General features: G+C 45.6%; 1 protein-coding gene across 6 annotated transcripts in view; it reads left to right on the top strand.

Moving 5' to 3' along the window:
* Positions 1 to 12,216, top strand: part of Ttll11 (tubulin tyrosine ligase like 11) — a 234,613-nt gene that overhangs the window by 40,325 nt on the left and 182,072 nt on the right. For 5 of the 6 annotated variants that reach the window (XR_012911832.1, XR_012911833.1, XM_075986022.1 and 2 more), the window contains one exon: positions 1,275 to 1,408. The exons of the other annotated variant lie outside the window; for it this stretch is intronic. Coding sequence is in view for 3 of the 5 variants with exons in the window: in XM_075986022.1 (XP_075842137.1) it covers positions 1,275 to 1,408 (134 nt within the window). In the remaining 2 variants the exon portion in view is untranslated. The remainder of the gene's footprint in view (positions 1 to 1,274; positions 1,409 to 12,216) is intronic. 6 annotated transcript variants of the gene reach the window in all.

Genomic DNA, 12,216 nt, shown 5'->3' with positions numbered 1-12,216 from the left:
CTTCCTGCCTCTGCCTCCTGAGTGCTGGGAATCCAGAGGTGTGCCACCACACCTGGCTCTGTCTTTGCTTTAAGAAAGTCCAAAGGTGCCATTTCCTAGCTGACAGGCAGCAGTTTTCTACCGGGTTTCTAGGTCTGAAAGGCGAGGTGGCACATGGCAGTCAGGGGCTTCCCTGTCGGTGGGAGCGGCAGGTGATCAGGTGGCAAGCGCTGGTTCAGGGATGAGCGAGTCTTAGAGTACTGTGCTGAAGAGAGCACGCTCAACGGAGCCTGCGGGCTGGGGGAGATTCTGGAGGAGCTGACCTGGTACAGGCCACAGCATGCCATAGCTCCATGGGGGCCAGTGGGGCAGTGGGGAAGCCGCACTGGAAACCCCACTCAGCCGTGTGTGGCTCAGGTCACAAAGAGCAAAAGATAAGTTACCAACACAGAGATCAGAAAAACACATAAAACCCTCAGCTGTAGAATTCAATCAAACTTAGCAGAAGGAAACAGTCGTGGATCAGTCACTGCAAGTCTCGATGGGTTCTAGAGCCAGGGAGGCTCTCAAGTGAGGAGAGGTTGTTTTCAGGACAGAGGCAAAGCTTGGAGCCTCTGGAGCCTGGAGTCTGAGGGGTGTGGAGACTGTAGGGCCTTTGGGGAGGGTGTGTGTGCTGAAGCTTTGGGGCCTGGAGTCTTCAGAGCATGGAGTCCGTGGGCCTTGTTGAATGAAAAACAGAAACAAAATGGAAAGGACATGGCTGCTCCTAGGGACGGTGGAGGAGAAGGCTGAATGTGGATAAAAGGAGAGAGTAGCCAGAGGCAGGGACATGGGGAGAGTCCAGAGTGAACTTGATCAGACCGAGTTGGGCCGTGTGGGAGGGGGAAGAGGAAAGGCATGTGTGTTTCTATTTGATGCCTTTAGTTGTCAGGGAAGATTGAAACAAAGCAGCCTGATTAAGTTTCTCATGATGTCACCAGAGTCCACAGGATAGAGGAATTGTGAAGTAATGTGTGCTGGCATGTGATAGAGAGGGGCTCAGCAAGTGCGAGGTAGAACTTTATTACCCGCAAAGATGACAAAGGATAATCTCAGGCTCGAGGCTCAAATGGAGGCAAAACCTCGCACTCCCATTTTACAGTGAGGGGAGATAAATGGACCAATTCTCCTTACGTTAGTAGATCCTCCTAATCCGCAAGTCTCTGCGCCTGAGAACATGACCGTGCTGGGCAGGAGGCTTTAAACGTCTCTGGTGGCCTACCCTGGTCGAGCCTCACGGCTTCTCTTCTCTTCAGGCATGACGGAGATGGTGCGTAAAATCACCCTGAGCAGAGCGCTGAGAATCATGCAGAACCTGTTTCCGGACGAGTACAACTTCTACCCTCGCTCGTGGATTCTGCCCGAAGAGTTCCAGCTCTTTGTCACTGAGGTAGATGGCATGCCAGCCTGTGGCCTCAAATAATTGTGCTTGTGACTGCAGCTGTATCCTGGGAGTTGGGCCAAGGGGGCACCAGAAAGTTGAGCAACTTGCTTGCCCGCCATGAGTGTTCCCAGCCATGGAGGCAGCTTGTGGAGTGGACAGGCAGGGCGTCAGGGAGGTAAATTGAAGTGACAGGTACTAGGGCTAGATCATGGAGTCGGGGAACCTGCAAACCAGGAAGCCTGAGCAGCTGTGGGCCCACAAGTGGAATGGGCTGTGGAAGGGGGATTTTGGGGGTGGGCTTCTCAGCCACCAGCATAGTTGGCTGCTCAAAGACCAGCATGCAGGCCTAACAACGTGACGTGGGAAGCCTTTTATGTGTCCACTTTTAAGCTTGTGCCAGAAGATGCTCCAGAGTCTTGGCTACCGGTTTGAAACAGCTGTGGTGGGGAAGTGGGACTCATAACCAAACCTTTGACAAGTTCTGCAGAGCATGCCATACTCACGGGCTACAGGGTAACAGCCACAGACCTTGTCTCCTGGGACAGGTCAGCTACGTTAGCGGTTTTACTGTCTGGGCATTGTGCTCGCAGTTCGGCAGGATTCCTCTAACACTGAAGTAATTTTATGCCATCAGTTTTATGAATTATGCCCATTTATGGACGAGAAGACTTAGGCTTTGAGAAATTATGAAGTCTGATCAAGAAATACTATTTAGCTCTAGAGCCAACACCGAGGCCTAGAGACACTTTGAATGCCCCAACATTGTTTTGGGGTCTAATATAAAAATCTAGATTTTGAAATAATTAAGATTTACCAAACATACAAATAGCTTGCTTGGCAGTAGTGGTGGCATACACCTTTAATTCCAGCACTTGGGAGACAGAGGCAAGTGGATCTCTGTGATTTCGAGGCCAGCCTGGTCTATAAAGTGAGTTCTAGGACAGCCAGGACTGCACAGAGAAACCCTGTCTTGGGAAAAAGAAAGTGAGGGGAAGCGGGAGAAAAAGAAAGAAAGGAAAGAAAAACGAAAACCTCAGCTTGCTCATTTTTAAAGAGAAGCTTGGGGTCTAGAAGCTCAGCGATAGAGACCTTGCATGTGTGAGACCCTGGGTTTGGTCTCCAGCATTGGGGAGGGATGGATGGATGGATGGATGGATGGATGGATGGATGGATGGATGGGTGGGTGGGTGGGTGGGTGGGTGGGTGGGTGGATGGATGGATGGATGGATGGATGGAAGGAAGGAAGGATGGATGGATGGATGGATGGATGGATGGATGGATGGCAGGCGTGTACTTACTGAGTCAGGTGTATTGACTATGTGTAAATTTTGCTTCAATAAAGGTAACTTTTAAAGCAGCTGCCAGCACTTCCGCTTTCACCCATGGCTCTGCTCACTCTCCCTTCTGGTCTCTTGGACTCTGTCTAGTGGTTAAGCGGGTGGAGCTAGCACTCCATCCAGCACATTGAGGATCTAGTGAGATGAGCGTGCCCACCATCCATCGCAGAAGCCCTCGTGTGTGTCCCCGTGCTCAGGTCTCGCGTCCTCAACCCTCCTGCTGGACAGAGAACGTGTGTTGGGGGGCCTTGTATGTGTATGCTGACAGTGTTCCGTTAGATGACTATACTGCTCTGTGTTTATCCATCCAGCATTTGGGGCACTGGGTTTATTTCCAGGTCGGGGATGAGGTAAAAGCTGCCCAGACTGTTGAGCTGTAGGTTTGTAGACGCCTGTGCTCCTGGGACTCTCGGGATCATGTGACCTTGTGAGTTACTGGCTTCCTCACTGACACTTAGTTCTCAAGTAGCAGGTCCCCGTGTCCCAGCAGCAGTGACAACTGGCTGTTACAGACATGACATTGTGATGTTCTGATGGCTTAACTCTAGCTCTTTCTGGTACTTTTGTTTTTTCTGAGATGGGTCTTGCTAGAATTATACACGAGGGCCACTATGCTCAGATTTTGTTCTTCCCTTTTCATGTACTTTCTGATATTTAAGGACTTGTTCTTATTGTTCTTTCTGTCCTCCCCCTTCTGAGACAGGGTATCGCTATGTAGCCCAGGCTTTCCTGAATTCGCTTGTAGATCAGGATGGCCTTGAGCTCACAGAGATCCACCTGTCTCTGCCTCCTGAGTGCCAGAACTAAGGTGTAGTCCACCATGCCTGGTAATAGATCCAAATATTGAAAATTATTACTATTGTGGGGGGCGGGGGAGAGAGCGTGTGTGTGTAAGCGTAAGTGTAGTAGACATGTGTGTACCGTGGTGTTATTAAACAACCTGCCCCAGGGTCTGGCCACCTCTCCTCTCCTCAATAAGCAATTGAAAGAGACAAATCAAACATTGAAAGCAGAAAAAAAAGCCCTGACATTTATTCAGTGTGGCCCCATTGGGGAGGGGAGAGAGATTCAGCAAACCCCTCAGAGGTCCTGAAGTGGGAGCAGAGTTTAAGTAGCCAGCCTAGGATGCGCACATTCAGTGGCTGCTCAGAGTGCGGTCTCACCTGTCACTGAGCCCCTGTGGGCAGCTGGGGCTGCGCTGCAACAAGTTCCCTGCTGGCTGGCTCTTTCCTTTCCCAGAATGAGCTTCCTGGGGAAATTCCGTTCTTTGGTGGTCCATCGTTTGAACAGTTGGTCAGATGGAGTGATCTGTCTGTTCTGAGGGTCTTCATTTCTGCCAGGCCAGTGACAGTGGCGAGCACCTGGCGAGCAGAGCTGGCTCTTTCTCTCTGCCTTGCTTGGAGACATAATCTCTATGGTGCTATTTCCTCCCAGCTGAAACGGAAATATAGTAAATCTCCCTTTGCTCTGCTCCCAGTAACTCTCAGAGAGTTTCCTAGTTTCCATTTTATTTTCGCTCACAGCCTTCTCGGCTTTTCTTTGAGAATTCTGCTGCTCAGAATTTATAATTCTATTTATAAATGTATTGCTTAGTTTTACAATTATTTTGATATTTTCTAAATACTTTCTGTTAATGATTTCAATTTTATTTTGTTAATGTTGGAAATTATATTCTTTATTATATCAAGCTCTTTAATTTTTATAAAACATGCTTAAAATTTTAATTACATTTATTTTTGTTTGTGTCAGTGTTGGGCACTCACATTCCACTGTGTGTGTGGCGGGCAGAGGACAATGCTCTTTGGGAATAGGTTCTCTCTTCCTGCTGTGTGGGTCCTAGGAGTGAACCCAAGCTGCTAGGCTTGCAGTGGGTGCCTTCCGCTACTGCTCCCTCAGTTCTCGAAAATGTATTGATTGTTTCCTTGTGGCCCGTATGTTGTCTTGGTGAACATTTCATATGTACTTGAAGTTATTTGTGTTCTGTCCTGACTGATGTAGCATTCTGTAAATGTCAGGTCTAGTTAGTTCTCCATAGTGTTCTATCTTCATTTACTAGTTTACTGCCAGATACTGAAATTTCCAGCTACAGTTGTAATTGTATTTCTTCTTTGCATGTGTTTTGAAATGTTCTTTTAATGATCATACTCCTTTATAAAATGATTTCTTTGTCCTGAGGTGTGCTTTCTGTGATATTGACAAGCACCCTCCAACTTTTATTGGCTTAGTATTTTCATGATACACTTTTCTATTCTTTTACTTCCAAACTATCCACGTTTAAAAGAGTACTTTTTGTTGAAAGCCTGTATATAGGTTATTGTCTTTTAGCCTGCTTGATAGTCTGTGCCTTTTAATTATTGTATATAGTCCATTTACACTTAGTGTGCAATGTTGCCTTGGAATTTGGGTCTGGACTTTTCCTAATTATCTTCTATTTGTCTTGTTTAGATTAATTGAGTTAAAAGTTTGCTTTGTCATTTCTTTAGGTTTATTAAACATATCCATTTAAAAATGTTTCTAGTTTTTATCCTAATCCTATAGTTTGCTTACTATATTCCTAAGAAAATCCAAATAGCTTAAAACAGTACAGACCTATTTCGATCCTCAATCTACATGCTTTTACAACATGCTTTACTCTAATTCTGTAGCATATCATTATTTTTTATGCTTTAGAAAGTTATCTGCTTTGTCTTGTTTATCTCACAAAGTCTAGACTGGCCTCAAACTCACTCCCACCCTCTCCCACATTCCCACCCACCCTCCCCACCCCCACTGAAATCATAGGTATGTGCCTCCAGGCCAATGGAAAGTTGCTTTTTTTAAAATTTATTGATTTTTATTGAGCACTACATTTTTCTCTGCTCCCCTCCCCTTCAACCCTCTCCCATGGTCCCCATGCTCCCAATTTACTCAGGAGATCTTGTCTTTTTCTCTTTCCCATGTAGATTAGGTCCACATATGTCTCCCTTAGGGTCCTCATTGTTGGCTAAGTTCTCTGGGATTGTGATTTGTGGGCTGGTTTTCTTTGCTTTATATTTAAATATTTATTTATTTATTATGTATACAATATTTTGTCTGCATGTATGCCTGAAGAGGGCACCAGACCTCGTTACAGATGGTTGTGAGCCACCATGTGGTTGCTGGGAATTGAACTCAGGACCTTCGGAAGAGCAGACAATGCTCTTAACTGCTGAGCCATCTCTCCAGCCCTTTGCTTTATATTTAAAAACCACCTGTGAATGAGTACATGTGATAATTGTCTTTCTGGGTTTGGGTTACCTAATCAAAATGATGTTTCCTAGCTCCATCCATTTGCCTGCAAATTTCAAGATGTTGTCTTTTTTTCTGTTGTATAGTACTCCATTGTGTATATGTACCACATTTTCCTTATCCATTCTTCAGTCAAGGGGCATTTAGGTTGTTTCCAGGTCTGGCTATGACAAACAATGCTGCTATGAACACAGTTGAGCACATGTCCTTGTGGCATGATTGAGCATCCTTTGGATATATACCCAAAAGTGGTATTACTGGGTCTTGAGGAAGGTTGTTTCCTAATTTTCTGAGAAATCGACACACTGACATCCGAAGGGGCTGTACCAGCTTGCATTCCCACCAGCAATGCAGAAGTGTTCCCTTTTCCACACAACCTCTCCAGCATAAGTTGTCATCAGTGTTTTTGATCTTGGCCATTCTTATAAGTGTAGGATGGAATCTCAGAGTTGTTTTGATTTGCATTTCTCTGATGACTAAGATGTTGACCATTTCCTTAAGTGTCTTTCAGCCATTTTAGATTCCACTGTTGAGAGTTCTCTGTTTAGGTCTGTACTCCATTTTTTTAAAAATTGGATTATTTGTTCTTTTGATGACCAATTTCTTGAATTCTTTGTATATTTTGGAGATCAGACCTCTGACTGATGTGAGGTTAGTGAAGATCTTTTTCCATTCTGAAGGTTGTCATTTTGTCTTGTTGACCGTGTCCTTTGCTTTATAGAAACTTTTGAAAGTTGCTTATTTTAAAGAAATGGGAAACAAATACATTTAGTTCTGACACCAGATATAATTACTATCCCCAGCACTGTGAGTTCTTCCTTTAGGTCTAGGCTCCCTCTGCTTTTATTTTTATTTGACCTGCAAGATCCCATCAGCAAACTTTTTCTTTTTCTTTTTTCTTTTTCTTCTTCTTCTTTTTTTAATAGTGGCAAATTCCCTCAGGACTTATCTGAAACTGTATTTTTCACTCAGTTTCTAAAGTATTTTGAAATGATTTTAGACTCATAAGATATTATGAAGTTAGCATAGAGTCTGTTTTTCTACCCAGTTCTTGTAACGTCCCAGTGTGCATTGTGCAGAGCCACCGAAGCTGGGAATGACCCCTGATGGACTGGGACGCAATATGCTAAGTCCTCCTCTGGACTGGGGTCTAGCCTGAGACCCTTGTTGGTTTGGTCATCATTTCCTGCTGGCCTCCCTCAAGCTCTCACAGTTCCTCAGTCTTTGATGTCATGACCTTGTCTTTCTGAGCAGTATTGCCAGTTTTTATTGTTTCAGAAGGAGCTTCAATTTGATTTGATCTGATTTCTCTCACAGTCCAATTTAGATTACACATTTTTTTTTTTTTACCAAAAATAACACAAAAAAGATACTGTAACCTCCTCAGTTCAGCATACCAAGAGGTATCATATTCCTGGTGGTATTGGTTAAATTAGTTATTACAACATCTTGTATGTTTCTCTACTGTAGAGTGATTGTTTTAATCTTTGTAGTCACTATGTGTCTTACAGGGAGATGGGTCCTTTTAGACAACATGGATAGCCTGTTTGCATTACAATCCCCTCCCATTTGAGACTTTGTCAATTTCTGTATCTCCTGCCCCAAATACCACTGGGAGTTGGAATGAGAGTGTTCAGCCTTTTTTTTTTTTTTTGCTTTTTTCTTTTTTTGCCCCGAGACGGGGTTTCTCTGCAGCTTTTGAGCCTGACCTGGAACTAGCTCTTGTAGACCAGACTGGCCTTGAACTCACAGAGATTATGCCTGCCTTTGCCTCCCGAGTGCTGGAATTAAAGGTGTGCACCACCACTGCCCATGTTCAGTCTTGGTATCATTTGAGTAGAACGGATCTCTGAAGAACGACACTGAATCTTCTGACCCATGGACGTAAGTCATGCCTCCTTCAACCAAGGTCATCTTTAACTTTCTTGGCATGCCTTTGAGAATGACACAGTGTTGCACAGAAGCCACACAGACAGACATCCTCCTAGTCTTGTTGTTTGTAGTTTTTTGCCTATATTATTTCGGATATAAGATGTGTTGTTACCTTTGTCTCTCTTCACTAATACGAGTTCATCTCTGAGTCCACCTTCCTCCTGCGATTGACTCTGACTCCCTGGATTGCGATGTGTGTTCCTTCTCTGGTGCCGGTCTCCCTCCTGCCGCTCCCATTTGTGGAATAGCTGACCTGTTGCTTCTTCAGATGCATTTCCCTGTCTCTCTTGTTTGGCATGTCCATCCCACATACATGAGATCATTCGAAGGTGTCCCACAGTTTGTTGATGTTCCATTCACTTAAGGGAATTCTGGGATGCTGGGCTGGGGAGATGGCTCAGTGGTAATGCTGCTTGCCACCAAACTTGTCAGACCTGAGTTTGATCTCTGGAACTCATATGTGGAAAAAGAAATTCAACTCCTCCAAGTTAATCTCTGCCCTTCACATGTATATGTGCCCCCCAACACACAGACACACACACAAACACACACACACACAGTGACACACAGACACAGACGCACCCACACAGACACACACAGAGACACACATACACAGATAGAGAAACACACAGACACACAGAGACACACACACAATAGACAGACACACACAGACACACAGACACATACAGAGACACACACAGACACGCACAGACACATACAGACACACACACAGACACATACAGAGACACATACAGACACAGACACACAGACATAGACACAGACACACACACAGAGACACATACAGACACACACAAACACACATACAGACACACATACAGACACACATACAGGTACACAGATACACACACAGACACACACACAGACACATACAGAGACACATACAGACACACACATACACACACACAGACACATACAGAGACACATAAACATACACACACACAGATATACAGAGATACATACAGACACACACAAAGAGACACACATAAATGCAATAAAAATTTTCTCAGATGTGGGGTGTAGGAAATTTTAATCTGAGTTTTGGAGAGTGTTGTATTCCTACACAAATTCTTAAACTTTGCTACACGATCCAGTTAAGTGTCTTAGAAATAGATGGTGGTTTTCTTTCTAGAGAAACGCTCAGCCTGCAGCTGTTTATTCCTCTCTATTAAGGAAGGAATTTTATGTTTACTCTGCCCGCTGGTCCATGAATCCTGATGTTTCTCCCTCTGGCTAGTGAGCACACTATTCCTGAACTGTGGGCACCGGGCACCTTTGGACAGTACTTCCTTTGATCTTGGTTTATCCACAGTAGCGCACGGATCTGCATTTGGCTGAACACTAAAGGAGTTCTCTGGCAGAAGTCATCCTGGTCAGATTTGCAGTGTTGTACTTCCATCAGTAAACCAGAAGTCAAAGCCCTAGCAGCTGCTTTCATGCTGTGATAAAAAGTACTATGACCAAAAGCACCTAAGAGGAGGAAGGGTTTATTTTGGTCTGTAATTCTATGTGATACATCATGGTGAGGAAGGCACAGCCTCAGGGGAAATGAGGTGGCAGAAGCAGGAAGCTGGATGGTGACGTTCTAAGGGCTCCTTTACCTCCCCAAACACCACCTCCAAAGGGGCCGACCGCTCAGATACAGCAGCCTGAGGGGGGCATGTCTATTCAAAGCCTAAGCAACACAGATGCTGAAGCGGCACGGGCACTGGAAACAGAAGCAGAGGAAAACCACGGCCTGGTGGCTGAGCTGTTTGGTGTTGGTAGGGTTTTGAAGATGCGGATTTGACAGCAGAGTCCACACAAGACCATTCGAGTCCATTCAAGTCTTGAATGTCAGATCAAAGAACTTAACCGAGGGAGGCCATGTGGCAGCTTTGAGAAGAAGGCAGAGGGTGATGGTCAGACATTAGAACTGGGACTGGGCGTGTTATCTGTCAGTGTGTAGAGCAGGTGGGGGAGGGTAAAGAGTGAAACTTGACAGAGAGGGTGGAGGTGTGCTGACAATTGGGCTGGGAAGGTCATACACATACATTCTGGTACCCAAGAGGTAAAGACAGGAGAACTGAGAGTATGCAGCCAGCCTGGGCTACACAGCAGTCTCGGAAAGCTCCCCACCGCAAGATAAAAGCACAGAACTTTCTACTGTGAAAGCTCCCCACCACAAGATAAAAGCACAGAACTTTCTACTGTGACATGGAAATAGGGGTCTCGAGGAGAGAAGGGTTAGAAGCGAGGAGGATTCATCAGGTGGCACCAAGGAGACTCGGGCATAGAGGAGCTGGAGAAGGTGGGATACTCTGGGATCTGGTGGGGCACCAAGTGGAGGAGGAGGAAGATGATGATCTTGGGACTGAGCAGGTGCTGGTGGCTTTGTTGTGTCCATAGGGGGATACTTTTCCCTGCAGTAAAGGTCAGAAGTTGGGCTAAGTGATGGCTCCAGTAGACTCCTGTTTTAGGGTGTGCAGGCTGTAACGTCTTCCTGTTTTAGTGTGTGCAGGCTGTAACGTCTTCCTGTTTTAGGGTGTGCAGGCTGTAATGTGTTCCTGTTTTAGGGTGTGCAGGGTGTAACGTCTTCCTGTTTTAGGGTGTGCAGGCTGTAACGTCTTCCTGTTTTAGCGTGTGCAGGGTGTAACGTCTTCCTGTTTTAGGGTGTGCAGGCTGTAACGTCTTCCTGTTTTAGTGTGTGCAGGCTGTAACGTCTTCCTGTTTTAGGGTGTGCAGGCTGTAACGTCTTCCTTTTTTAGGGTGTTCAGGGTGTAACGTCTTCCTGTTTTAGGGTGTGCAGGCTGTAACGTCTTCCTGTTTTAGCGTGTGCAGGGTGTAACGTCTTCCTGTTTTAGGGTGTGCAGGCTGTAACGTCTTCCTGTTTTAGGGTGTGCAGGGTGTAATGTCTTCCTGTTTTAGAGTGTGCAGGGTGTAACGTCTTCCTGTTTTAGCGTGTGCAGGCTGTAACGTTTTCCTGCTTTAGCGTGTGCAGGCTGTAATGTCAATGCCCATTTGATTGAAGCTGAAATATTCAGGATGGGATAGTCTGACAGACAAAATCTGTAGTAGTCTGACTCGGGCCTGACTCGCCTGCCATCCTCTTCTTCTGGGGTCTCTGTTCCCTTCCTCTTTCAGCCTCATAACTTGATCCCTGTGTGAATTAGTATTCTGTCACTATAATCAAATACATAAAGCCATCAACCTACTGAGATCAAACATTGTTTTGGCTCATAGTTTTGAAACGTCAGCTCCAAGCCAGTGACTAGTTGGCGCCGTTGCCTTGGGCTCCTTATGCAGCAGCACATGGTGGCAGGAACCTGTGGTAGAGACCTGCTCACCTCATGGCAGTGGGACCCAGAAAGAGAAGAGACTGGCACGCTGCAAGCTCCTTTAGGGCACACAACCAATAGCATAAATAACCTCCCGGAGGACTCACCTACCACCCGGAACAGCACCACAGGCTGTCAGTCAGCCTGTGACACCCGGGTTTTCAAGATCCAGCACTAACATCTAAATAGGACAACACCCCTAGGTAGGGAAGGAGGAGGCACACTGGCGTCTGGTGACCGTTTAATAATGATGTTTTAAATGTGGCATTATTTTTATTAGCTCCTCTGGTTTGCTAGAAAATAATGTCTTCACATTAAGGATTCAACTAACATATGATTAGGTGAGGTTAAAAAAAAATCTAAAAATGTCTCCAGCGATCGCAGAACACACCTTGAATCCCAGGACTTGGGAAGTAAAGACAGGCAGATCTTTGTGAGTCTGAGGTCAGCCTGGTCTACATAGTGACTTCCAGGCTAGCCAGGACTATCTAGTGAGACCTCGTTTTCCAAAACAAAGTCTCCATTTGTTAGGTGAGATGAGGTGTGTTCAGGTGGAATGGCCATAGGAGAGTTCCCACTAATTAGAAACCAGCAGTTTAGTGTATACCCTGTCGGCCTTTCCCTGTGCACAAACACATCCATGTTGAAGCAGATACAGATCTTTCCTGAAAACATTGGGATATACTAATCATGGCTCTTCGTTAGCTTGCCCTTACCCCCACCCTGTTCGCTCAACATCTTTTCAGGCCAGTGCTACGTCACATGTCATCACGCGAGAGACCCTAGCTTGGGGTAGTGCTCCCCATTTTTGTTGTTTCACAAAGAACACTGTGAAGGAACAGAGCGCCTCAGAGCGGGATGCCAGCATTTTCTTCAGGTCGGTGGGTCATCTCTGTGCTGAAACTCTCTCAGGCAAAGCCAAGTGCACAACTTTATCAGGCGT

The sequence above is a fragment of the Microtus pennsylvanicus genome, chromosome 9 (assembly GCF_037038515.1).
Source record: "Microtus pennsylvanicus isolate mMicPen1 chromosome 9, mMicPen1.hap1, whole genome shotgun sequence".
NCBI classification, from domain to species: domain Eukaryota; kingdom Metazoa; phylum Chordata; class Mammalia; order Rodentia; family Cricetidae; genus Microtus; species Microtus pennsylvanicus.
Note: the sequence above shows the minus strand (reverse complement) of the source record. Positions and strands in the feature narration are given on the sequence as shown.